Source organism: Anas platyrhynchos, chromosome 17, assembly GCF_047663525.1.
Source record: "Anas platyrhynchos isolate ZD024472 breed Pekin duck chromosome 17, IASCAAS_PekinDuck_T2T, whole genome shotgun sequence".
Lineage (NCBI taxonomy): Eukaryota > Metazoa > Chordata > Aves > Anseriformes > Anatidae > Anas > Anas platyrhynchos.
Window position 1 is genome coordinate 1123299 of NC_092603.1, and position 27026 is coordinate 1150324.

Sequence of the window (27026 nt, forward strand, 5' to 3'; positions counted from 1 at the left end):
ACTCTTGGCTGTGCTTGGTTGGGTTCAAACCCTGAAATTCCTTGCAGAGCCGTAACAAGGAGGGTTGGCTTCAACCCAAATATTAGCAGCAAGCATCCTGCAGGATGGGCTTTTCAGGGTGGGCACCATACAGGTCTCTGTCTCCTGCAGTCTTTGAAAGGAGATGGAAGGGTTCTGTCTGGCAAACCCACTTGTATTTGCTCTCACAGCCATCGTCTTCCAGCCCCTTCTCTACAAAGGTCACGCAGCCGTTCTCCACACTCCCAAGGGAACCAAACCTGCAAACCAAAATTGTCAGCGCTCAAAAGCAGCTCCTTTCTCTCTTGGGAGAGGGGACAATAGGAGCTTCTCCCCCAGCCTGCCTCACTGGGCTCCAGGTGGTTTCTTGCTGCGGGCTTGCCCAGATGCCCATGCAGATTGCTGTGCTTGCACTACCATTTGGCTCCTTCCTCCACTGGAGCATGCCCAGGGTGTTAAAACCACATTGGCTGCATAGGTGTGATATCTTAAGTTGCAGTGCTCTGTACAACCAACTTTTGGGCTATAAAGCCTTTGTGGGGGATTACAAAGCTGATGTGGACACCAAATATTGGAGATTTGGGGGCTGAAGTGGAGCAAAGCTGCTCTGCACACAGCGGGTTGCAGCTGTACTCACGTGGTGGCATCGAAGGAGGAGTTGTCCACCCATTTCCATATGTAGTTGGATGCCTTTAATCCGATCCACACCGTTAGCTTGTCCTGGCGGATGATCTCACGTAAGTGCTCCTGGGAAATGGGAGAGGAGTGGTGGCTTCCAGGGGCCTTCAGCAACAGGCTCGTTGGGGTGCAAAGCTGGCTTTTTGAACCCGTTTGGTTCATCCTCAAAGAGACAGGCCCAAACCATGACCTGTGCCATGGGAGCTGCCTCGCTTAGTGGGTGGAAAGAGCTTAAAATCAGAGCCTGAGACACCGGAGGCTCCCCCCGAGCTCTTTGTCCTTCTTTCCTTTCGTGCCAAAGGTGGGAAGGGGCCTCCAAAGCCCTTTAGGTGGTGATTCAGCCCTGTTCCGATCTCTTAGCAGGTGGTTGCTTGGAGCTACCAAGCCTCCTGCCACCAACAAGAAGCTCCAAGGCAGTTTTTGCCCCTATACCCACCAAAACCGAGGGCTTTTGGGTCCTTTTCAAGCCTTTTACACTCTGCACTTACCATATCGGTGGTGTTTCGGAGCACGGCCAGATGGGACCCCCGACTTTCGCAGTCTTTTTTGCCTTCCATCCAAGTCCCAGTCGATTTGGGAACCTGGTAGCACTGGTCCCCCAAAAGCTGCCAAGACTGGGGGCACAGCTTGCAGCCCCCATGGCCTGGAGAGGAGACGGAGCTGTGAGACACCCCAACAAGTGCTCGAGGTCTCGCTCAAACCAGCCAAGAGGCTCCGGGGAGGGAGCTCTCTCCCCTCCCAAATTTTTCCTGCCCGCTTTCCCCACCCATCCACCACAAGGAGGACACAGTGGGGTGAGCATGGTGAAGGTGGAGAGGTGCCTCCTCCTCCCGGAGGCCCACAGAAGATGGAGATGATCAGCAAAACGAGCTCTTCCTCGCCATGCTCATTGACACCGAGCTGGGCTCACAGCCCCCCAGGGACACTCATCCCACCCCAGGTTCACCCCCGGGGAAAGGGGTTACCTGCGGAGCCGTTCCAGCGGCAGACGTAGCGCAGCAGGGAGGGAATCATGCACACCTCTGTCCTGCTCCTTCCCCCGGCCTCGCTCTTGTTCTGCAGAGTGTTGGGAGGTGTCGGCGTCTTCTGAAAAACTTGGAGGCAAAATTTTGGGGTGAGACAGGCTGTTTGGGGGTAATGTCGTGAAAATCAAGCAGGGCTTATATGGTTTCCTGATCTATTGTGCAAACTGTTTTTCTGGTCATGATTGCACCCAACTTTTGGAATAGCATAAAAATGTTGCTTGTGTCCACCACCCTTATTTTAAAAGCCTTTTTTTTGTGTATGTTTTTCTGTGTTTTTGTTGTTGTTTTATTTGTTTGTTTGTTTGTTTTGAGAGGGGATTTACTCTTGTTGGATGCATCCTGTGGCATCTACATGGTTCCTGGGATAAAACCCTGTCCTCCCCTTGGCAAAGAAAAAAATAAAAAACCAACAAAGTACACTTTTCCTTGTGATCGTTTGGGTTTTAGATGTGTTTTCGAGTGGGTTTTACTTACCCTGCACACTGAGCACCACCACCAGCACCAGCAGCACCAGGCAGCCCAGCCCGCTCAGCTTCAGAAAGACTCCGTGCCACCGTGGGCATGCGGCGGGAGCTGAAAGAGTCCGTGGTTTTGTTCAGAAAGTGCTTTCTTGTAAAATAAAATTAAAATACAATGAAATGAAATGAAATAATATGAAATAAACCAATAATATTAATATAAAAATGTAATAAAATAATAAGAAAAGTAAAGAAAGAAATGAAACGAAACGAAACGAAAAGAGAGCCCATATGTTTGAGCAGAAGTTGACAGATGCTTTGCTACCTCCATAATCACACAAAAACAAGTGAAAACCCAACGATCACAACCTTCTCTTTGCATTTCCCACCCCAGGACCCTCCTCACATGGGTCCCACTGCTCACCATCGTGCAGCTTTGGCTGGAGCAAAGCCTCCAGGACCTTGGAGGGGATGGGGAGCAGCTGGGCTGCGGCTTCCCAGTTGCACCAGTGGGTCCCGGTGGGGAAGGAGTCCCGGTGGCAGGCTTTGCTCCTGTTGGAGGCTTGCTGCTGAGGTTGGGCTCAGAAGCGAGGCTGTCACCTCTGAGTGCTCTGGGAGGCAGTGGGGGTCCTCAAGAGCAGGGGGGACAGACCCAAACTCTTGGGAAACTGGCCTCATTTAGAGCAGATGGCAGCTGGTGGGACTCGGGTCCCTCCACACTTCCTCTCCACCAGGGTCCTGGGTGTGTTTTGCCAAGCTTTGACTTCCAACGGCTTGCGTTAGGGCTGATTTTTGCTGTGGGGAGAGCAGCCCCAGCAGTGAAATCATTCAAGCTCTGGCCATTTGCAAGCTTCCTTTGCCCCGTCCTTCCTTCTTTCCTTCCTTCCTTTCACTGCCTTCCTTCCTTTCACTGCCAAGACTCAAGCGGACCCAAACGCCAGCTCTTCCTGGAGCTCGCCGTGAGCGCCCACCACCCAAAATCACACTTACTGTGATGCCTCTCAGCAGGTGAAGAGCCCCCTCTCCGGGCTGCCTTAAATCGGCGTACATAATTTCGCCAGCCATGGTCAGCTTGCCCGCCCACAGAAGCGTCCCAGGAGTGACAACGTCCCCGGGCAACCTTTGTGTTATGACCAACCTTCTTGCGCCTGCGTCCAGTGCCAGGAAATGGCTTTTTTTAGTCTTCTTCTTTGTGTGTGTGTGTGTTTTTTTTTTTTTTAATAGATACATAGATATGTGCTACAGACTTTCCTTTCACAGAATCATCTAGGTTGGAAGAGACCTTCCAGATCACCTAGTCCAACCTCTGACCTAAAACTAACAAGTCCTTCACTAAACCATATCCCTAAGCTCAACACCTAAATGTCTTTTAAAGACCTCCAGCGATGGTGGTCCCTTTCAGTCGAAGGATGGCAGGTAGGCAGACAGCCTCAAGGCAGGAGGAGGTCGCACCTCTGGAGGTGCAGAAACACCTTCTGTCTTTAATGACCACAGCAAGCACTGCGGTGCTGAGCTACCAGGAGAGTAGAGAGGTGACAAAAGACAAAATAAAAGCCCTTCAATATATATATTGAAAAAAAATATATATATATTTTTTAATGGGGGCAGGCCAATGCATACCAGCAGGTAGTCGGGGAAGGAGGAGAAAGGTGGTATTTGGTGTGTCTTCCCTGGAATACGGCTTGGGCATCAATTGCGTTTAACCCAAAAGCTGGAAGGGGATGGTTTTGATTCCAATTTATTGCTTTTTCTTCCATGCCAAGTAATTTATCCTGTAACTTTTGCACCAGAAGAGGCAAAGAGTTTTTTTTTTTTTCCCTTGCTTATTTTCTGCAGCAAAATAAATATACATTATCTTGATGTTTAATTTCATTTTCTCATGCCAGTGTGACCTAGCCTCTGCTGCATGGAGCAGCTGGCACTTCCTAGGACTGGGGAAAAAGCACCACCAATCCATTTTGCTGTTTGTTGTTATTCTACCTTCAGATCTCATTGACTTCATGGAAAGTTTTGTACTCCATTTTCTGTGGTGAGCAGAGGCAGGCCCCCTTTTACATTTCCTTCACGGTGAGAAAAAAAGGTGTCAAAAAAAAACACATCACCACCACCACTAATAAAAAAAAAAAAAAAAAGGCTGCACAAAGACTCTGCCTCCATCCTGACCATAGCTTGCAAAACTTAAATTTTATTTTATTTATTTATTTTTTTTTGTAAAAATCTGCATCCAGAGAACTTAATTGCAAGACATTTATTTTGGATAGCCTGGTTACAAAAACTTCCTATTTGAAGAAGTTCTTCCCAGAGATGAAGAAAAACAATATAAATGGGATAATGCTGGGGGAAAGCAAGATCTGGCTCTGGTGGTCTGTTGGTCAGATGGGCACTGGCCAGGGTTTTTGGGTGGGTGAGGACAGACTCTGAATTTTACCATGCAGCCACCTCTAAATCCAGCTGGAGGTCCTCAAACAAGTGCAGGTGCCTTCAAAAGACACGCATCAGCCCTGCATGCTCTCCCCATCCTCCCATGCTCCCTCAGAGCTACAAACCTTGCTGCAACCGATTCCTTAGCATTCTTCCTACAGGACTCTCGGTAGGCACTGTCCCAGGGATATCCCCCTGTCCCCTGGGAACCTTATTGCCCATTTTTCCTATTCCCCTTAAGTGTGGTGGTACAGAAATTGACCTCCTATGGGGTAGTACACACCAACGTTATGATTCTAGAAAATGGGGGTGTACTGCGGAGTACTTTGCCATGCAAGGGGGTACCGTAGAGCAGAGGTCCCAAAAATGCTTCCTTTCTCTCTCTTTTCTCACACTTCATCCATCTCTAGCCCTCACGGAGCAATGGAACCACCCCTGTGGCATTTCCTGTCCTTGCCCTTGTTCCCAGTTCTGGTGCAAAACCATTTTTGTTCCACGATACTGAGCTTATCAAAGGCAAGCATCCCCTGTAAGACCCCTCTCAGTTTCCCCAGCTTGAGCGACTCTCTGGGACCCCAAGAGCTACTCCTCCCTGCTTCTTCCCCCCGCCAAGCAATCGCCACCCAGGGTATCCTCTCGCCACCACAAACCCATGGTGGGGACGGAGGACTGGACCCCGCTACCTGCATCCCGGAGGGGTCCCGGCCTCTCCGCAGCACCCTGCTTGCATCGCCTGTCCAAGGCCATGTAGCCATCCTCATCCTCCATGGCAGGAGGACACACAGCAGGTGGAGGGGACACGACGGAGTCCGGAGGACAGGAAACCAAAATGCTCAGAGCTGCACCGGTGAAGTGCAAACCAGCGGCGGGGCCGGAGCTTCCTGCCACAGCTCACGGCCATTCAATGCCCCTCTTATATATGGAGTGGTAATTCGTGTTGAGAAAATGGTTGATATTAATAAAGAAGGGGGAGATTTGGGAGTGTGGCCATTGGGGTCGGAAAGCCCCGTGGTTGAGATAACATTAGACTCTTAATGATGAGGCCATCAGGAATGTAAAAGAGTTTAGAGGGAACAAAGAAGGGTGATTCAGGAGACTCCATGCAGTCTCAGGTTTCTTGTTCTCCAGATGGTTCTCTTGTTCTCCAGCTGTTAAGGCATGGATGTTTCTGGGTGTTTGCTGTTGTTATATGCAAAGTTGTTTGACCAATGAAAAGTTGTTTTGAAAAGAACTGCTGTGGGGAGAAGGGTATAAGAGGGGAGCCTGCCCTCAAGATAAAAAAGAAGGCAGCACAATGAAGTTACATCAATAAAGAAGCAGGAAAAAGAAGTAAAGAGGAACAGGCTGGCAGAATGGAGACTGGGACGGGAACAGGCACTTTGATTGCCTCATGAAGATGGGTTCGGCCAGACTCAGCAAACTGCTCAGAGAAGCAAGTACAGAAAGTCGCTGGAAATGGGCGCACCAGTGCTGGAGAGAAACTCAATCTGAGAGAAGCGGACCTGTGCACACAACTGCCTCTCACTGGTAAAAAGTTGCGCATTATGGGGAATCATACGTCCTTAGGAACAAAGACTGTCCTGGTAACCTTACAGCTTATTCTCCTTCTTAACAATCGGACAGTTTATGAGCCTGAAACATGGGACCAAACTGAGGTCAAGGTGTGGGACTCTGCAACTAAAAGTGGCAAGGTTGCAGTGGGATTGCTCGGCACCTGGTGAGCAGTGTCTGAGTCCTTGAAGAGCCCTGTGGGACCACAATCACAAACGTGTGGTTTGCCAGATAGTGAGGGAGCTGGGGGCTCCTTTATTGATCTGACTGGTATGCCATGGGCCCCTCCACTGCTACTGCCATCGAAGGCTTTTGCTGTTGCTCCCCCTGCTGACCTTGACGTGCTTTTTGACCCAGGCCTCATTGGCCTTGAAAAGGAGATGGATATGCTTTTCTTCCATCTGGGAAGAACGGGATACATAAGGCCTGAAGACCGAGTTGCTTGACAACTTAAAGGGAGACATTGTTCAAAAGGAATGGAATATGGAGACTTGTTAGTAACCAAGAAAAGGAGCGGAAAATGGAGACTGTTGAGTTGTGGAACTTGGAGGATTGTTTGTTACCTTTTCTGATTGTCCATATGTATAGGTGTACTTGATTTTAGTAAGTCATGGAACTTAAAGGATTTTTTGTTACCTTTCCTGATTGTACGTATGTATAGGCATAGTCAGGTTTAGTATGTAAAGCAACGTTCTGTATATTTATAATGTTTGATGTTCGTGTGTACGTGTTGGTGGAGCATAGACTTCCCGCACACGCAGCGCTGTTTACTTGCCTTTTATACCTTTTATAGCTTTTATACCTTTTAGAAATATTCGTTTTATAAATATTACAAAATTCAGATTGAATTGAGACCTCATTTGTAACAGCCTCAAGTAGTGCCAGGGGAGGTTCAGGTTGGAAATTAGGAGACATTTCTTTTCAGAAAGAGATGTCAAGCACTGGTACAGTTTGCCCAGGGAAGTGGTGGAGTCACCGTCCCTGGGGGTCTTTAAGAAGAGGTTGGACATGGTTTAGTGGGTGACCTTGGTGGTAGGGGGATGGATTGGCCTCCATTTTATGGGTCTTTTCTTGCCTGGATGACTGATCCGTTGAATATCTGAAGTGAAACTAGACAAGGGGCCACAAATGCTCCGCCTCCCTTCTGCAGTTTCCTGAAACAGAACACAGTTGTGGTTTTCTTGCTCAGTACTGTGGAAATTTAACTCTTTGCTGCCCAAATGGTTTCATCCTCCTTCTCCCAGCACTTTTTTACCCATCAGATCCATCCCTTGTGCTCCTGGCAGGGTCCTTCAGGCTCCCCAAATGTGCAGAGACTCAGCTGCATCGTATGGGGCTTGATGTCCTTTGGGACGTGGAGTCCTGCTACCAAAACCGTGGCACGTAAACCCACGACAGTTGGAAACAGGCTCCCCCTTCCCCCCAACTGTTTGTTTGCCCATCCCAAGGGGGAAAAATCATCTTGATCTCCTGGAAGTCCTCCTTGCCCTATCTCCCCTTTGCCCTCTGCACCCACAAGAAAACAAACAAACAAACAAAAAGATAATCCTATTTTGAGGAGACAAAAGGTTATTATTAGCAGACAACCAGAACTCAAACACCCTCAGAAACTTCAGTTTTGCCCCAGGAAGAGGTGAGTCAAAGGCACATTACCAAGGCCCCCACTTTGCATGCAAGGCTTTGCAAGCCAGCTCACACACAAAAACGTACTGGTGCTTTCAGGGTTAATGCGGTAGGTGCAGCATTACTCCTCCTGGGCGCCTAATTTCCTCCCACTCGTCTTCCCACTGCCGTTTTGCAATAAAAAGAACAGAGGGCGGGTGCTGTCAGGAAAACTTTTTTTTTTACCCATGTTCAAGTTGCAGCCACTGAGGTTTTTCAGTTCTGAAGCCTTACTATTTAAGACAGGATTTGTTTAATATCTTCAGGTATTCCTACTGCAAGTGCTCTTCCGTAGGATCACAGGCTGAGTGATACCACTCCCTCGCTGCTACATGACACTGCTGCAGGAGCAGGATAACACAAGCAGTGTTCCTTCTCTCATTCCTTAAATTGGAGCACCAGCAAGAAGACGCCAGGAGTAGACACACTGCTCTTAGGTTAAGTCCACATCTGAGCAGCAAAATTTGGGGCCGGCTGAGCAAGCAACGCTTGGCTAGGGGCTGAAATGGGGAGGGAAGGAGCAGCCAGCCAGGGCAGGTTTCCATCTTTTTCTTTTTTTTTTTTTTTTTTTTTTTTTTTAATTCTCTTCATGTTGTCTCCCTTTCTTTAATGCCAAAAACGTGCACACAGTTAGCTTCCACACCACTCGTTTGTTTCTGTGAGTAGAACCAAAAAAAAAAACCCACGTTCCCAAATTCTTCCTTTGGCTTTATTGAAGCTTCTGCTACCACAAGGGGTGTGTGAAACTTGCAGATGTTTAGAACTCCTAGTTTTTTTTTTTTTTTTTTTTTTTTTTAATATTTCTATCTGTTTGTTTGTTTGTTTTGTTTTGTTTTTCTGTTTGTTTCTTTGGGAGGGCTTTCCCAGTCTCTCTTCTAGGTAAGGCTGTTTTCTTTGTGCTTTTTTTGGGGAGGGAATGGAGGGAATGAAAATAAGAATAATGGTGAAATGAAGCAAAAAAAATAAACAGGATTAATAATCTGGGAGGAGCTGCAGGAAAAAAAGCAGATGGTGGGACCTTATGGCTCCCTACAACTACCTGAAAGGAAGGGGTGGGAGCTGGGGTTCGGCCCCTTCTCACAGATAACTAGGGATAGGACCTGAAGGAATGACCTCAGGTAGCACCAGGGGAGGTTCAGGCTGGAAATGAGGAGACATTTCTTCTCAGAATGAGCGGTCAGGCCTTGGGACGGGTTGCCCAGGGAGGTGGTGGAGTCACCATCCCTGGGGGTGTTCAGGGAAAGTTTGGACATGGAGCTTGGGGACATGGTTTAGTGGGTGACATTGGTGGGAGGGGGATGGGTGGGTGGAGCTGCTTGCTCCGCCTCCTTCCTACCCAGTAGTTTCCCTGAAATCATGTGATTTTCTTGCTCAGTATGGGGGTGGGGAGGGGGAAATCATGCCCAGTTAACTCTTTGCTGCCCAGATGGTTTCATTCTCCATCCCCCAGCACATTTTTTCCCCATCAGATCCATCCCTCATGCTCCTGGCAGGGTCCTTCAGGCTCCCCAAATGTGCAGAGACTCGGCTGCATCGTATGGGGCTCGATGTCCTTTGGGACGTGGAGTCCTGCTACTGAAACCTTGCCACGTAAACCCACAACAGTTGGAAACAGGCTCCCCCTTCCCCCCAACCATATGTTTGCCCATCCCAAGGGGGAAAAATCATCTTGACCTCCTGGAAGTCGTCCTCACCCCTTCTCCCCTTTGCCCTCTGCACCCACAAGAAAACAAACAAACAAACAAAAAAATAATCCTATTTTGAGGGGACAAATGTATATTTTGAGTGGCAAACCAGACCTCAAACATCCTCAAAAACTTCAGTTTTGCCCCAGGAAGAGGTGAGTCAAAGCCACTTTACCATGGCCCCTACTTTGCGTGCAAACCTTTGCAAGCCAGCTCAGACAATAAAATGTTGTATTGGTGCTTTCACCGCTACTGCAGTACATGCAGCATTACTCCCCCCCTGGGGGCCTTAATCTCCTCCCACTTTCTTCAATAAAAGTAACAGAGGATTGCTTTCCTTCGCCTTTTGTTATCAGGCAAACGTTTATAACCTGTGTTCAAGTGGCAGCCAGTGAGGTTTGAGTCACTTTGCACGTATCAGTCAAGAGAGGCGTTCCTACTGCCACTGTTCTGCAAGACCACAAGATCTTGCACAAGATCAGCAGACTGAGCCATACCCCTCCCCTCGCTCTTAAGTAACACTCCATGCTTCTGTAGCAGCTATTCCTCTCGTTCACTGAATTGCAGCACAAGCAAGACATGAGACACCAGGAGTAGACACACTGCTCTTAGGGTAAGTCCATCTGTGGACTTACTACGTCAGGTGGAGGCAAAAGATTTACCCCAAGTAAAATATCCCATAAACATAATGCTTGTGCCAAAACTAGCACAAAAGCTGGTAAAAACTTACTTAAATCTGCTTCTTTGCAGCAACATTATTAGAATTTCCTTTCTGCTCAGATTCTTGGAGGCCCAGTCAATCTTCTGTACTGTCCAGTAACGAGAGGGATCTGGGAGTTTTAGCTGATAGCAAGGTGAACGAATATGAGCCAGCAGTGTACCCTGGCAGCCAGGAGGGCCAACCATACCCTGGGGTGCATCAAGCACTATATCACTAATCAGTCGAGGGAGTTGATTGTCCCACTCTACTCTGCACTGGGCCGGCCTCCCCTTCGAGTACTGTGTGCAGTTTTGTGCACCACAGCACAAAAAGGACATTAAAGTGTTGGAGAGTGTCCAGAGAAGAGCCACAGAGATGGTGAAGGGCCCAGAGGGGAAGACGTATGAGAAGCTGCTAAGGGCACTAGGCCTGTTCAGGCTCAAAAAGAGGAGGCTGATGGCAGACCTCGTCATGGTCTACAGCTTCCTCCTGAGGTGGAGTGGAGGGACAGGTGCCGATCTCTTCTCTTTAGTGACCAGGGATAGGACCCACGGAATGGTGTCAAGCTGAGGCAGGGGAAGTTCAGGCTGGCCATCAGGAAGAGGTTCTTCACCAAGAGGGTGGTTGCACACTGGAGCAGGCTCCCCAGGGAAGCAGTCACTGCAGCAAGCCTGTTCAGGTCTAAGAAGCATTTTGACTGTGCTCTTAGTCACATGGCATGAATTTTTGGGTAAACCTGTGTGAGGCCTACAGAGTAAGCGAAACTTGATGCTTCTGTTTTATGATTCTGTTCTATGATTCTACTCAAGTCAACAACGGTCCTGCTTCTCTCTCTCATTGTACAGCAGAAAATTGGTTTATTTTTCTACAGATGAAAATGGCATGTTTGTAATACTAAATCTGAAACCTGTGAATCTGATGTGCTACGGAATTACGCTATTTTTTTACTATACATTTCCTGTTGGAAGGAGGACAAAGCAAGAATGGAACAAATACAGTCTGTATGTACATATAGGAATGCTTTTTTTAATAAATAAATAAATAAATAAATAAACCACATGCTAATTTCACCAGTCCATACACTGATAGTCTCAGCTGGGCTTGGTTGGCTTCAAACCCTGAAATTCCTCGCAGAGCTGTAATAAGGAGGGTTGGCTTCACCCCAAATATTTTCAGCAAGCATCCTGCAGTCTGGTCTTTTCGGGGTGGGCACCATACAGCTCTCCGTCTCCTGCAGTCTTTGAAAGGAGATGGAAGGGTTCTGTCTGGCAAACCCACTCCTGGTGGCTCCCACAGCCATCGATCTCCAGCTTCTTGTCTCTGAAGGTCACACAGCCGTTCTCCACACTCTGAAGGGAACCGAACCTGCAAACCAAAACCATCAGTACCCAAAAGCAGCTCCTTTCTCTCTTGGGAGAGGGGGCAATGGGAGCTTCTCCCTCAGCCTGTCTCTCTAGGCTCCAGGTGGCTTCTTGCTGCAGGCTTGCCCAGATGCGCATGCAGATTGCTGTGCTTGCACTACCATCTGGCTCCTTCCTCCACTGGAGCATGCCCAGGGCATTAAAACCACGTTGGCTGCGTAGGCGTGATTAGATGTTGGGTTATAGTGCTTCATACAGCCAACTATTGGGCTGTAAAGCCATTTGGGGGGTTTAAAAAGCTGTTGCAGACACCAAATATTGAAGATATTGGGGCAGAAGTGGAGCAAAGCTGCTCCGCACACTGTGGGTTGCAGCTGTACTCGTGGTGGCATCGAAGGAGGAGTTGTCCACCCATTTCCATGTGTAGTTGGATGCCTTTAATCCGATCCACACCGTTAGCTTGTCCTTGCTGTCCTGCTGGATCCCCTCATTTAAGTGCTCCTGGTGAATGGGAGAGGAGTGTTGGCTTCCAGGGGCCTTCAGCAAGAGGCTCGTTGGGATGCAAAGCTGTCTTTTTGAACCCACTGGGTTAATCCTCAAAGAGATGGGCCCTAAACACCACCCGTGCCTTGGGTGCTGCCTTGCTGCTGCCTTGGGTGTTTAAGAGGTTGGACATGGTGCTAGTGGGTGACCTTGGTGGTAGGGGGACGGATTGGCCTCCATTTTATGGGTCTTTTTCTGCCTTGATGATTCATTCTTTGAATATCTGAAGTGAAACTAGAGAAGGGCCCACAAATGCTCCGAGTCCCTTCTGACCTTTCAGAACACAGTTGTGGTTTTCTTGCTCAGTACTGTGGAAATTTAACTCTTTGCTGCCCAAATGGTTTCATCCTCCTTCTCCCAGCAGTTTTTTCCCCATCAGATCCATCCCTCGTGCTCCTGGCAGGGTCCTTCAGGCTCCCCAAATGTGCAGAGACTCGGCTGCATCGTATGGGGCTCGATGTCCTTTGGGACGTGGAGTCCTGCTACCAAAACCGTGGCACGTAAACCCACGACAGTTGGAAACAGGCTCCCCCTTCCCCCCAACCATATGTTTGCCCATCCCAAGGGGGAAAAATCATCTTGATCTCCTGGAAGTCCTCCTTGCCCCATCTCCCCTTTGCCCTCAGCACCCACAAGGAAACAAACAAACAAACAAACAAACAAACAAAATGAGAATCCTGTTTTGAGGAGACAAAAGGTTATTTTGAGCAGCCAGCTCACCCTCAAACACTTCAAACACCCTGAAAAACTTCAGTTTTGCCCCAGGAAGAGGTGAGTCAAAGGCAAATTACCCCCAATTTGCATGCCAAATCTTTGCAAGCCAGCTCACACACAAAAACGTACTGGTGCTTTCAGGATTAATGCAGCGTTACTCCTCCTGGGCACCTTAAGCTCCTCCCACTGCCGTTTTGCAATAAAAAGAACAGAGGGCGGGTGCTGTCAGGAAAACTTTTTTTTACCCGTGTTCAAGTTGCAGCCCCTGATGTTTTTCAGTTCTGAAGCCTTACTATTTAAGACAGGATTTGTTTAATATCTTCAGGTATTCCTACTGCAAGAGCCCTTCCGTAGGATCCCAGGCTGAGTGATACCACTCCCTCGCTGCTACAGGACACTGCTGCATGAGCAGGATAATACAAGCAGTGTTCCTTCTCTCATTCCTTAAATGGAAGCACAAGCAAGAAGACACCAGGAGTAGACACACTGCTCTTAGGGTGAGTCCATGTTGGAGCAGCAAAATTTGGGGCCGGCTGAGCAAGCAACGCTCGGCTAGGGACTGAAATGGGGAGGGAAGGAGCAGCCAGCCAGGGCAGGTTTCCATCTTTCCCCTCTTCCCCTCCCCCTCTTCCCCTCCTACTTCCCCTCCTACTTCCCCTCCTACTTCCCCTCCCCCTCTTCCCCTCCCCCTCTTCCCCTTCCTTTTTTTCAAGTTTTTTTGTATTAATTTGCACGCTCCCTCCACCTCCTTCTGCTCCCTCTGCCTCCTTCTGTTCCCTTGCCTTGGTTCTGCTTTTCCCCGAGCTTTTTGGTTTTCTTGATCAGTACTGTGGAGATTGATCTCTTTGATGCCTGAATGGTTTCACACTTCCACATCCACACTGCCCCACACCACTCATGTGTTTCTGTGATTAGAGCCAAAAAAACCCCACATTGCCCAAATTCTTCCTTTTCATTTGGCTTTATTGAAGCTTCTGCTACCAAAGGGGTGTGTAAATCTTCTTGCAGATGTTTAGAACTCCTAGTGCTTTTGTCTGTTTGTTTGTTTTAAGATATTTTAAAACATTTCATGCTTTTTTTTCCTCCTGTTTATTTCTTTGGGAGGGCTTTCCCAGTCTTTCTTCTAATCTTCTAGCTAAGGCAGCTGGCTGCTTTCTTTGATTTTTTTTTTGTTTGTTTGTTTTTTCTCCTGGGAGGGAATTAAAGAAGAATAAAGTTGAAAAGAAGCAAAAAATAGTATTAATCGGTAGAATTAATAATCTGTGTGGAGCTGCAGCAAAAAAGCAGACAAGGGAGGGAAGAGGGATGACACGTGGGTACAAGCTAGTAGCATCGCTAGTCGGTGGAGGGAAGTGATTGTCCCAATCTACTCTGTGCTGGTGCAGCTTCACCTCGAGTACTGTGTGCAGTTTTCATCGCAGTCTACAACTTCCTCGCAAGGGGGAGTGGAGAGGCAGGTGACCTGTTCTCCGTAATCACCAGCGATAGGACCTGCAGGAATGGTGTTAAGCTGAGGCAGGGGAAGTTTAGCCTTGACATCACGAAGAGGTTCTCCACCAAGGTGGGTGGTTGCAGACTGGAGCAGGCTCCCCAGTGTGCAAGCCAAATCTGAAGCCAAGCCAGGCTTTGTTGTACAGAGTCTGGGGTACATGCAGCCCACTCGTATTACCACTATTTATCCCCCCCCCACCAAATTCAATCCTAAAACTTCTTTGAAAACACTATTTCGCAGTATGTCCCCCAGCACTGAATGTTCCTTCTGCAAGTTTTTCCTGCGTGCTGCTGTATTCCCTCAAAACCAAAACGTTTTTTCCTCCTTAGGAGCTTATTCCTAGATGTTTGGTTTTCCAGTAATCCCCTCATCCAGGTGGGCAAAGCCCTTCCTTGTTGATTATTTTCCAACAATAGTACCAAGATCTGTGGCGCAAGCGCTGCTCTGTTTGAACAGCAGCCAGCATGCTGTTCTATACTCTGAAAATAATGCAGGGGGAACTGAGATAAGGGCTGGCTGTGAACCAAGAATGTCAGCACAAGCAGCTGCTGGCTTATTTCCTTGTTTTTTTTCAAGTTCAGCTTCTTGCTGGGCTGGAGACTGTTTGGGGAGGGTGTCATGTCACACATCTCAACTCCCTTTGAGCTTTGAGTGCTGATAGGCAATACATTTCTTTTAATTTCTTTTAGTATTTCATGTCAACATAAACTTCTTTCTCTTTTCTCTTTTTCTTTCTCCTTTTCTTTCTCTTTTTTAGTTCTTTCTTTTTTCATCTTTTTTTTTTCTTCTTTCTCCTTCTCCCTTTCTCCCATCCTTTCACCCTTCCTCCATTCCCCTCCAGCAGACCACAAGCCCTCTCCCCAACCACGGTTTCCCCATGTCCCCTCCAGATCCCCAAAAGTCCTCAGACCTGGGGGGCTTTGCTGGCCCCCCAACACTCAACCCTCTCCTTGCTATCGCAGTGTGGTCAGCCAGTTGCTGCAAGAGGACTGGATGTGTGGATGTGATCAGTGAGACCTGATACTTCCTTGACGGCCATGGAGAAAGAAGTCTGGGAAAATACTCACCCCGAGCAAGAAGTGCTGAACCCTCCAAGAGATGAAAAAAATAAATGGGGTAATGCTGTGGGAAGGCAAGATCTGGCTTCGGTGGGGCACTGGTGGGATGGGCACCGGCCATGGTTTTTAGGTGGGGGGAGGACAGGCCATGAATTTTACCATGTAGCCACCTCTAAATCCATCTGGAGGGCCTCAAAGAAGGGCGCTCCTATCCCAAGGGGGAGGGCTATAGGATCAACCATGGATCCAGCAGAAAAAGGGCAAATGGGGGGTGGAAAGACCCAGCCCACATCTCCTGCTCTCTTCTCCACCAGGCTCCAGCCCCCATGGGATGGGAAGGAAATGTCATCGTGTACAAAAGCTCCTGGCTCCCCTGTGTGTGGTGCTGAGTGTACTTGTCGTCATTCTGGTGGTGGCCTTGGTTGGTGAGTCCCACTGGAGCATCCCCATGGCAGAGAGATTGGCCAGGGAGCTGTTTCAGGTGTGGAGAGGTGAATTCCAGGATTTTCCAAGCAAGATGAGAAGCCCCCAAGCATAGCACTGGGCCTGCTTCATGGGCACCCCCTTTTGTCCCCTCAAGAGGCTCTACTCAGCCTTTCCAAGCGGATGCCCCATCTTGGCACATCCCTACCCCTCTACATTTGCTGGAGGGGAATACATATAATTTTAAAAAACCTGCTATTTTTCTGCCTTTTTTTTTTTTTTGTGTGTGTGACTGTCCATGCATCTCACCTGCTCGGTTTTCTCCTTTTACAGTTGTGCAGCTGCAGTCTCGCTCATCACATCCCCAATTCTCCCACATGTGCCCAGACACGTGGATCGGCTTCCAAAGCAAGTGCTACTATTTCTCAGAGAATGAAAGCAACTGGAACACCAGCTTGGAGAAGTGCAAGGCCATGGAAGCCTCCCTGACCTCCATAGACAGCCTGGAGGAACTGGTGAGAACTGGGCACGAGCCCCACTGCCCGCTCTGGTGTGGAAAATGTGTGTGACCAGACCAAAAACCCATTTTCCCCCAAATTTCACCCACTGCCAAAGCCAGGAGAAGATGCCCTGGGGAAAGCACTAGCCCGGGCTGGGGGATGAGCAATATCACATATTTTCTCCAAGACTCCCTCCCTACAACCAGATGGGTGCTGTCCTGAGCTTTGCCCTCAAGGGGCTTCCTTTTTTCTGTTTAACTGTAGGATTGTAGAATCTAATCACCTTCCTATTGCAGGGTGCTCTGCAGGCTGGAGGCAGAACCTGGCTGAGTTGTGTTTTCGGAAGACGGGATCGCCTAAAACCCGATTTATTTTATTTCATTTTTTTTCTCCTCTAAAGGCATTCATCAGGCGCTGCAAGGGCCGAGGAAACCACTGGTTGGGGCTGCACGAGGAAGTCAACGGCCAGTGGAGGTGGACCAATGGCACAGCCTTCAACAACTGGTCAGTCCCTCTGCATGTTGGGGTTGGGTGCTTTGGGTTGGCAATTAGGGCAGGAGTTCTTATAGGGTCTGGGATGGCCTCTTTTGGGATGGGGACATTCTCCTGTCACCGCACCGCTGGTTCTTCACAGGAGGCTTGGTGTGGACCAAGGACGCCGAGCTCTGAACCCCTATTAAACCTTGAACACTGCCCCTTGTGACCTTCCCAGGAGAGGAAACCCCATCTTTCCTTCCAGTTTTTAGGGTAGTTTTCCTACTTTCTTCCCTTCTGCTCACTCCTGAGTGTGTCTGCATTGCAGGTTTGAGGTGCGGGGAGGTGGCCCTTGTGTGTACCTAAACCAGGAGAGGATCAGCTCAGCACTCTGCCAAACGAAGAAATACTGGATCTGCAGCAGGCCCAACAACTACGTCCTCTGGAGGCAAAAGATTTCCCCTGAGTAAAAGATCCCATAAACATACAGCTCATGATAGTGCCACAAAAATTGGTAAAAACTTATTTACGTCTGCGTCTTTGCCACAACAGTATTGCTGAGTGTCCTTTCTGCTCAGATTCTTGCAGGCTCTGTCAATCTTTTGTACTGAAGTGAGCAACATTGCTGTTTCTCTCTCTGCTTCTACAGCAGAAAATAGTGTTTTATTTTTTTCTACATTTGCAAACGGCATGTTTGTAATAATGAATTTGAAACCTGTGAATCTGATGTGCTATGGAATTATGCTATTATGCTATTATACTTTACACTACCTGTTGGAAGGAGGAGAAGGAACAATTGGAACAGATAATGTCTGGATGTGCATATCTGGATGGATATTTTAATAAAAAAATAAAAATTTTTGCTAAAAAAGCTAATTGAAACAGAGCCTACACTAATACTCTTGGCTGTGCTTGGTTGGGTTCAAACCCTGAAATTCCTCACAGAGCCGTAACGAGGAGGGTTGCCTTCACCCCAAATATTAGCAGCAAGCGTACTGCAGGCTGGGCATTTCGGGGTGGGTACTGCACAACTCTCCATCTCCTGCAGTCTTTGAAAGGAGATGGAAGGGTTCTGTCTGGCAAACCCACTTGTGGTTGCTCTCACAGCCATCGTCTTCCAGCCAGTTGCCTACAAAGGTCACGCAGCCGTTCTCCACACTCTGAAGGGAACCAAACCTGCAAACCAAAACCATCAGCACTCAAAAGCAGCTCCTTTTGCTCTTGGGTGAGGGGGCAATGGGAGCTTCTCCCCCAGCCTGTCTCTCTAGGCTCCAGGTGGCTTCTTGCTGCGGGGTTGCCCAGATGCGCGTGCAGATTGCTGTGCTTGCACTACCATCTCGCTCCTTCCTCCACTGGAGCATGCCCAGGGCATTAAAACCACGTTGGCTGCATAGGTGTGATGAGATGGTGGGTTACAGTGCTCAGTACAGCCAACTTTCAGGCTGCAAAGCCTTACTGGGGCATTGCAATACTGTTGTGGACACCAAAATATTGGAGATCTTAGGGGTGCAAAGCTGCTCTGCACACAGCGGGTTGCAGCTGTACTCACGTGGTGGCGTCAAAGGAGGAGTTGTCCACCCATTTCCATATGTAGTTCGATGCCTTTAATCCGATCCACACCGTTAGCTTGTCCCAGCGGATGATCTCACTTAAGTGCTCCTGGGAAATGGGAGAGGAGTGTTGGCTTCCAGGGGCCTTCAGCAAGAGGCTCGTTGGGATGCAAAGCTGTCTTTTTGAACCCACTGGGTTAATCCTCAAAGAGATGGGCCCTAAACACCACCCGTGCCTTGGGTGCTGCCTCGCTCAGTGGGTGAAAGAGCTTAAAATCAGAGCCTGAGACACCGGAGGCTCCCCCCGAGCTCTGTGTCCTTCTTTCCTTCTGTGCCAAAGGTGGGAAGAAGTCTCCAAAGCCCTTTAGGAAGAGATTCAGCCCTGTTCCCACCTCTTAGCAGGTGGTGGCTTGGAGCTACCAAGCCTCCCGCCACCAACCAGAAGCTCCGGGGCAGTTTTTGCCCCTCTACCCACCAAAACGAAGGTTTTTTGGATCTTTTTCAGGCCTTTTACACTCTGCACTTACCATATCAGTGGGGTTTCGGAGCACGGCCAGATGGGACCCCCGACTTTCGCAGTCTTTTCTGCCTTCCATCCAAGTCCCAGTCGATTTGGAAACCTGGTAGCACTGGTCCCCCAAAAGCTGCCAAGACTGGGGGCACAGCTTGCAGCCCCCGTGGCCTGGAGAGGAGACGGAGCCGTGAGACACCCCAAAAGTGCTCGAGGTCTCGCTCAAACCAGCCAAGAGGCACTGGAGAGGGAGCTCTCTCCCCTCCCAAATTTTTCCTGCCCGCTTTCCCCACCCATCCACCACATGGAGGACACGGTGGGGTGAGCATGGTGAAGGTGGAGAGGTGCCTCCTTCTCCCGGAGGCCCACAGAAGATGGAGATGATCAGCAAAACAAGCTCTTCCTTGCCATGCTCATCAACACTGAGCCGGGCTTGCAGCCCCCTGGGGGCACCCATCCCACCCCAGGGACCCTCCCACGGAAGGGGTTACCTGAGGAGCCGTTCCAGCGGCAGAAGTAGCGCAGCAGGGAGGGAATCACGCACATCTCCATCCTGCTCCTTCCCCCGGCCTCGCTCTTGTTCTGCAGAGCGTTGGGAGGAGTCGGCGTCTTCTGAAAAACTTGGAGGCAAAATTTTGGGGTGAGACTGAGGCTGTTTGTGTGCTTCACCGTGAAAACCAAGCAGGGCTTAGTTGGGTTTCCCGATCTATTGTGCAAACTCTTTTTCTGATCATGATTGCACCCAACTTTTGGAATAGCATAAAAATGTTGCTTGTGTCCACCACCCTTGCTTTAAAAGCCTTTTTTGTGTGTGTGTGTGTATGTTTTTATGTGTTTTTGTATTGTTTTATTTGTTTGTTTGTTTGTTTTGAGAGGGAATTTACTCTTGCTGGATGTGTCCCGTGGCATCTACATGGTTCCTGGGATAAAACCCTGTCCTCCCCTTGGCGAAGAAAAAAAAAAACAAAAAACAACAAACAAAGTACACTTTCCCTTTTGATCTCTTGGGTTTTAGATGTGTTTTCACACAGGTTTTACTTACCCTGCACACTGAGCACCGCCACCAGCACCAGCAGCACCAGGTAGCCCAGCCCACTCAGCTTCAGAAAGACTCTGTGCCACCGTGGGCACACGGCGGGAGCTGAAAGAATCCGTGGTTTTGTTCAGAAAGTGCTTTCTTGTAAAATAAAATTAAAATACAATTTAATAAAATTAAAATAAAATAAAATAAAATAAAATAAAATAAAATAAAATAAAATAAAATAAAGCCCCTCTGATTGAGCAAAAGTTGACAGATGCTTTGCTACCTCCACACACACACACAAAAAAGTGAAAACCCAACGGTCACAACCTTCTCTTTGCATCTCCCACCCCAGGACCCTCCTCGCGTGGGTCCCGCTGCTCGCCGTTGTGCAGCTTTGGCTGGAGCAAAGCCTCCAGGAGCTTGGAGGGGATGCGGGGACAGATCCAAACTCTTGTGAAATTGGCCTCATTTAGAGCAGGTGGTGGCCGGTGGGACCCGTGTCCCTCCACAGCTCCTCTCCACCAGGGTCCTGGGCACGTTTCGCCAAGCTTGAACTTCCATCGCCTCATGTCGGAGCTGATTTTTGCTGTGGGGAGAGCAGCCCCAGCAGTGAAATCGTTGAAGCACTGGCCGTTTGCAAGCTTCCTTCTCCCCCGTCCTTCCTTCTTTCCTTCCTTCCTTTCTTTGCCCGCACAAATCGGGATCTATCCCACAACCCAACCGGCAGTTGGCCATGTTTCTTGGCCAAGACACAAGTGGACCAAAGCGCCAGCTCTTCCTGGAGGAAACGAAGCTCGCCATGAGCACCCACCACCCAAAATTGCACTTACTGTGACGCCTCTCAACAGGTGAAGAGCCTTCTCTGGGCTGCCTTAAATCGGTGTAAATAATTTCGCCAGCCATGGTCAGCTTGCCCACCCAGAGAAGCGTCCCAGGAGTGACAACGTCCCCGGGCAACCTTTGCATTATGACCAACCTTCTTGCGCCTGCGTCCAGCACCAGGAAATGGCCTTTTTTAGTCTTCTTCTTTGTGTGGTTTTTTTTTTTTTTTTTTTTTTTTTTTTTTTTTTTTTAATATATACATAGATATGTGCTACAGACTTTCCTTTCACAGAATCATCTAGGTTGGAAGAGACCTTCCAGATCACCTAGTCCAACCTCTGACCTAAAACTAACAAGTCCTTCACTAAACCATATCCCTAAGCTCAACACCTAAATGTCTTCTAAAGACCTCCAGCGATGGTGGTCCCTTTCAGTCGAAGGATGGCAGGTAGGCAGACAGCCTCGAGGCAGGAGGAGGTCGCACCTCTGGAGGTGCAGAAAACACCTTTTGTCTTTAGTGACCACAGCAAGCACTGCCGTGCTGAGCTACCAGGAGAGTAGAGAGGTGACAAAAGACAAAATAAAAGCCCTTCAATATATATTTTTTTTTTTTTTTAATGGGAGCAGGCCAATGCATACCAGCAGGTAGTTGGGGAAGGAGGAGAAAGGTGGTATTTGGTGTGTCTTCCCTGGAATAAAGCTTGTGCATCCATTGCATGTAACCCAAAAGCTGGAAGGGGATGGTTTTGATCGCAATTTGTTGCTTTTTCTTCCATGCCAAGTAATTTATCCTGTAACTTTTGCACCAGAAAAGGGAAAGAGTTTTTTTTTGTTTTTTTGTTTTTTGTTTTTTTCCCTTGCTTATTTTCTGCAGCAAATTTAGATATGTATTATCTTGATGTTTAATTTCATTTTCTCATGCCAGCTTGACCTAGCCTCAGCTGCATGGAGCAGCTGGCACTTCCTAGGACTGGGGAAAAAGCACCACCAGTCCATTTTGCTGTTTGTTGTTACTCTGCCTTCAGATGTCATTGACCTCATGGAAAGTTTTGTACTCAGTTTTCTGTGGTGAGCAGAGGCAGGACCATTTTTACATTTCTCTTCCTTCAGGGTGACAAAAAAAGGTGTCAAAAAAAAACCACATCACCACCACCACCACTAATTAAAAAAAGGCTGCACAAAGACTCTGCCTCCATCCTGACCGTAGCTTGCAAAACTTAAAAATATATATATATATATATATATATTATTTTTTTCCCTCTTTTATGTAAAAATCTGCATCCAGATAACTTAATTGCAAGACATTTAGTTTGGATAGCCTGGTTACAAAAACTTCCTGTTTGAAGAAGTTCTTCCCAGAGATGAAGAAAAACGATATAAATGGGGTAATGCTGGGGGAAAGCAAGATCTGGCTCTGGTGGGGCATTGGTGGGATGAGCACTGGCCAGGTTTTTTGGGTGGGGGGAGGACAGACTCTGAATTTTACCATGCAGCCACCTCTAAATCCAGCTGGAGGTCCTCAAACAAGTGCAGGTGCCTTCAAAAGACACACATCAGCCCTGCATGCTCCCTCCATCCTTCCATGCTCCCCCAGAGCTACAAACCTTGCTGCAACCGATTCCTTAGCATTCTTCCTAAAGGACTCTCAGTAGGCACTGTCCCAGGGACATCCCCTTTTCCCCTGGGACCCTTATTGCCCATTTCGCCTATTCCCCTTTAGTATGCTACTACAGAAATATACCTCCTGAGGTGTACCACTGACCAACGTTATGATTCTAGAAAATGGGTGTGCACTGCCAAGCACTTTGCCGTGCAAGCGGGTTCCATAGAGCAGAGGTCCCAAAAATGCTTCCTTTCTCTCTCTTTTCTCACACTTCATCCATCTCCAGCCCTCACGGAGAAATGGAACCACCTCTGTGGCATGTCCTCTGCTTGCCCTTGTTCCCACTTTTGGTGCAAAACCATTTTTGTTCCACAATACCGAACTTATCAAAGGCAAGCATCCCCCCAAGCCCCCTCTCAGTTTCCCCAGCTTGAGCGACTCTCTGGGACCCCAAGAGCTGCACCACCTGGCTTCTTCCCCCTGCCTAGCAATCGCCACCCGCGGTATCCTCTCGCCACCACAAACCCATGGTGGGGATGGAGGACTGGACCCCGCGACCTGCCTGCCGGAGGGGTCCCGGCCTCTCTGCAGCATCCTGCTTGCACAGCCTGTCCAAGGCCATGTAGCCATCCTCATCCTCCATGGCAGGAGGACACGCAGAAGGTGGAGGGGACACAACGGGGTCCAGAGGACAGGAAACCAAAATGCTCAGAGCTGCACCGGTGAAGTGTGAACCAGCAGCGGGGCCGGAGCTTCCTGCCACAGCTCGCGGCCGTTCAATGCCCCTGTTATATATGGAGTTGTTATATGTGGAGTGGTAATTCTTGTCGAGAAAATGGTTGATATTAATAAAGAAGGGGGAGATTTGGGAGTGTGGCCATGGGGGTTGGAAAACCCCGTGATTAACATAACATTAGACTCTTAACGATGAGGCCATCAGGAATATAAAAGAGTTTAGAGGGAACAAAGGAGGGTGATTCAGGAGACTCCATGCAGTCTCAGGTTTCTTGTTCTCCAGCTGGTCTCTTGTTCTCCAGCCATTAAGGCATGGAAGTTTCTCGGTGTTTGCTGTTGTTATATGCAAAGTTGCTTGACCAATGAAAAGTTGTTTTGAAAAGAACTGCTGTGAAGAGAAGGGTGTAAGAGGGTAGCCTGCTCTCAAGATAAAAAAGGCAACACCGATGAAGTTATGTCATCAATAAAGAAGCAGGAAAAAGGAGTGAAAAGGAGCAGGCTGGCAGAATGGAGACCAGGACGGGAACAGGCTCTCTGATCGCCTCATGAAGATGGGTTCAGACAAACTCAGCAAACTGCTCAGAGAAGTTTGTACTGAAAGTCGCTGGAAATAGGTGCACTGGAGCTAGGAAGAAGCTGAAGCTGAGAGAAGCGGACCCGCGCACACCTGGTGCCCAGGTGAGGGGCACAAGATCCTCCTGCCTCCTCCAGTCTCACGGCCCACCCTTTTGTATCTTTTATTGTTTTACCTCATCCTCGTGTGGGCCCAGACATATCCCCTTGATGTGCACAAGGCACTGCTTCATTGTGATTCCAGTAAAAAAGGTACACGTGCTTGAAAGCAGCCAATAAATGTGTTCTTCCAGGATTTTATTGGGGAAAAAAAAAAAAAAAAAAAAAAAAAAGCACACACAAACCAACCAACCAACCAACCAACCAAATAAACAAAAAAAAAGCGCAAAACTATTGTTTCTTTTTCCTGTTACAGCAAACCACAGCTACAGATTGACTTTTCACACCATGAAAAAACATCTTGATCAACTAGGAGTTGTCGTCTCCCTGTCTCCCCCTTTCCCTCTGCACCCCCAAGGATACAAAAATAAAAAATGATAATCCTGTTTTGAGGGGAAAAAAAGGTATTTGGATATGCACCCTAAAGGATATGCGCCCTAAAGGATATGCGTCCTACAGCCAACCAGACCTCAAAGCGCCTCAAAAACACCAGTTTTGCCTCAAGAAGAGGGGAGTTGTAGCCGCATTTCTGCATCCCCTCCCCTTTGCATCATTTCATCAGTCCAGCTGAGAAAAAAATGCTGCATCCGGAGCTTTTGCCATTATTCCTCCTCTCCTCTGCCCCTGTGCCGGGGGTGTGTGTGTGTTAAAAATCTTCCCATGAACCGGGTTTCTTCAACAAAAGTATCACAGGTTTGCTCTTCTTCCTCTTTTGACACCGGGATAACATCATTAAGAGAACAAGCAGCGAGCAATCAGAGTATGAGTTATTTGAGTTATTTTATTTATTTATTTGCATACATGTCGTGGGGGTTTTTATCTCTGCAGTCGTGGCAGGGATTGTTTAAAAGCAGCAGCTGACACACGGGACTATACGAAGTGGTGGAGTCACCATCCCTGGAGGTCTTTAAAAGACGTTTAGGTGTTGAACTTAGCAATATGGTTTAGTGGAGGACTTATCAGTGTTAGGTCAGAAGTTGGACACTATGATCTTGAGGTCTCTTCTGACCTAGACAACTCTGTGATTCTCTGAACCTCTCCACGAAAGGACAGTCTTTATTACAATGAGTTCCAAGAAATGATTGCCATCTGCTCTGCCTTCACCTCCTCCTGGCTGTGCACGCACCGTGCCTCCTCGTGTTCGTGGGCCGGGTCCTCAGGGCAAAGGCCGTACGTCTTCCTCGCTATGGACTTTTCACCTCAGCCACAAAACTCATCTAAACCAGTTCTTGCTCAACAGAGGATGAGCTATCTTCCCATTTTATTGCTTTTCATGACTTGCTGGCCAGTGTTTACAATGGTTATAGATATCCCTTGTCTTCCAGGATTATCCCATCTCAGTCCTTTCCTTGTGGTTAGTTTCCGATGTCCATCTGTGGTAGCTAAAACTTGCAAAATCACCATGGGGTGACTTCTCTAGACCTGCTATAGTTCTACAGTTAGCCCTTTAGCATCTATTCCTTCCTTCAGGGCCATATCCCCCATTTCCATACATGGCTCATGCAGCATGTATTATTGAAGACAACAAGGAGAAGGTTCATTAATGCACATCGGATGCTCGGCCCTTGCCTGGAGCCGAGTCACGGAGTGAGAGAAGAATGAGAAAAAAAAAAATAAAATAAATAAAACACAGCACAACACCCGAGGACCATGAGTCACGGTTTTGCAGGAAGACAAAGCAGCCACTTTCTCACATTTCCCCTGAGCGTCCGTTGCAGAACTTGAAAGGTTGAGGAGTGTGGTTTTTGGTGGTTTGGGTCGATTTCCCTAGATGTGCTCCTCTGGTGGACGCGGTGGTGTAATGGCTTAACCTGACTGACAGCTAAGCACCACTCAGCCAGTTCTCTCCCCACATCCTCTCCCTGCCCTTTGGCACTGGGGAGAGAATAAAAATAAATAAATAATAAATTAAAACGAAAGCTTTTGGACTGAGACAGAGACCGTTTCTTAAGACAAAAAATAAACAATTTTTTTAATAATAAATGGTGTGGAATACCCTTTTGGACAGTTTGGGTCAGCTGTCCTGGGTCTGTCCCAGCTCCTGCTGCACCTCCAGCCTGCCCAGTTGCAGGACAGAGCGAGAAGCTGAGAAGTCCTTGGCTTGGTGTAAACTCTGCGACAATTAAGACATCAGTGTGATATCAACATTCTTCTCATCCTAAATCCCAAACACAGCACCATACCAGCTACAAAATGAGCACCAGGTGAGCATGTTTGGACAGAGCAAGTGAGCCTGGGGCTCTGCTAAGCGGGCTGTAGGGTTCTCGTGGGGATGTTGCCACATGCTGTTTCCATCAGGCAGCACCATTTACAGCACCAATTTATTGAAAGAGAGAGGGAGGGGCAGCAGCACCCTGCCTATGATCCTGCATGATATCAGTCGTTGGAATGCCCCCAGGGGCAAGTCCTTACTTCCTCATGTTATTTGTTTTCCAGCAGCAGTGCCAATGAATGTGGCACAAGGTTGCAGAGATCTGGCCCTTTGCCCCTAGGGTGTAGTACAGCCTCTGTAGGGCTGGAACTGATACTGATTACAGTTTTATGGATTTACAAGTATTTTTTTTTTTTTTGTAATGATAAAAATAAAACACATTGCAAGCTAATTGCACCAATCCGTACACTAATACTCTCATCTGTGCTTGGTCAGGTTCAAACCTTGAAATTACTCACAGGGCCATAATGAAGAGGGTTGCTGTCACCCCAAATATTAGCAGTAAGCGTCCTGCAGGCTGGGCTTTTCGGGGTGGGCACCATACAGCTCTCTGTCTCCTGCAGTCTTTGAAAGGGAATGGAAAGATTCTTTATGGCAGACCCACTGGTATTCACCTTCACAGATATTTTTGCTCCAGCCTCTTGTCTTTGAAAGTCCCACAGCCTTTCTCCACACTTGGAAGGGAACTGAACCTGCAAACCATAACTGTCAGCATCTGAAACCAGCTCCTTTTCCTCTTGGAGAGGTGGCAACAGCAGCTCCTTTCTGCAGCCTGTCTCACGGGGCTCCAGGTGGCTTCTTGCTGCTGGCTTATCTCTGGGGCTGAAATGGAATAAATAGAGTCAGGGGCAGAAACGGAGCAAAGCTGCTTCTTATGCAGCTGCACTCACACTGTGGTGCTGAAGGAGGAGTTGTCCACCCATTTCCACGTGTTGTTGGATGCCTTTAATTCAATCCACACTAATGGCCTGCTCTTGTCCATAATCTCATCTACGTGCTCCTGGGAGATAGGAGAGGAGTGCTAGCTTCCAAGGGCCTTCAGCAAGAGGCTCGTTGGGATGCATAGCTGGCTTT

The 27026-nt window shown here is 48.3% G+C and overlaps 3 protein-coding genes and 2 long non-coding RNA genes across 6 annotated transcripts in view; 3 read left to right on the forward strand and 2 right to left on the reverse strand.

The window, feature by feature from the left end:
* LOC139998945 (uncharacterized) overlaps positions 1 to 8509 on the forward strand; it is a 32196-nt gene extending 23687 nt beyond the window's left edge. The window contains exon 2 of the long non-coding RNA XR_011803897.1: positions 8080 to 8509. This is a non-coding gene — a long non-coding RNA (uncharacterized lncRNA). The remainder of the gene's footprint in view (positions 1 to 8079) is intronic.
* On the reverse strand, positions 19 to 5676 carry LOC139998911 (killer cell lectin-like receptor subfamily B member 1B allele B). Its single transcript, XM_072024925.1, has 6 exons — positions 5284 to 5676; positions 2196 to 2294; positions 1662 to 1790; positions 1185 to 1339; positions 656 to 765; positions 19 to 278 (listed from the first exon to the last, which is right to left on the reverse strand). The coding sequence occupies exons 1-6, from the start codon at positions 5366 to 5368 to the stop codon at positions 83 to 85; spliced, it is 774 nt and encodes a 257-aa protein (XP_071881026.1). The 5' UTR covers positions 5369 to 5676; the 3' UTR covers positions 19 to 82.
* Positions 8510 to 10007: 1498 nt separating the features above from the next.
* Positions 10008 to 10933, forward strand: LOC139998932 (uncharacterized). The gene is made up of 2 exons (XR_011803880.1): positions 10008 to 10455; positions 10738 to 10933. It is a non-coding gene; the product is annotated as an uncharacterized lncRNA (long non-coding RNA).
* Positions 10934 to 13035: 2102 nt separating this feature from the next.
* Positions 13036 to 17649, forward strand: LOC119713021 (C-type lectin domain family 2 member B-like). Of its 2 annotated transcripts, none has more exons than XM_072024950.1 (6): positions 13036 to 13313; positions 15271 to 15424; positions 15681 to 15857; positions 16123 to 16304; positions 16690 to 16793; positions 17092 to 17649. In XM_072024950.1, the coding sequence occupies exons 2-6, from the start codon at positions 15346 to 15348 to the stop codon at positions 17231 to 17233; spliced, it is 684 nt and encodes a 227-aa protein (XP_071881051.1). In that variant the 5' UTR covers positions 13036 to 13313; positions 15271 to 15345; the 3' UTR covers positions 17234 to 17649. The 2 variants fall into 2 exon arrangements, with proteins under 2 accessions (XP_071881051.1, XP_071881052.1); XM_072024951.1 differs by having other exon boundaries at positions 13039 to 13313; positions 15681 to 15791.
* On the reverse strand, positions 17531 to 20795 carry LOC139998858 (killer cell lectin-like receptor subfamily B member 1B allele B). The gene is made up of 7 exons (XM_072024724.1): positions 20679 to 20795; positions 19867 to 19965; positions 19316 to 19444; positions 18841 to 18995; positions 18313 to 18422; positions 17853 to 17939; positions 17531 to 17534 (listed from the first exon to the last, which is right to left on the reverse strand). Exons 1-7 carry the CDS (start codon positions 20749 to 20751, stop codon positions 17531 to 17533), a joined length of 657 nt encoding a protein of 218 aa, XP_071880825.1. The 5' UTR covers positions 20752 to 20795.
* Between the last annotated feature and the right edge of the window lie 6231 nt (positions 20796 to 27026).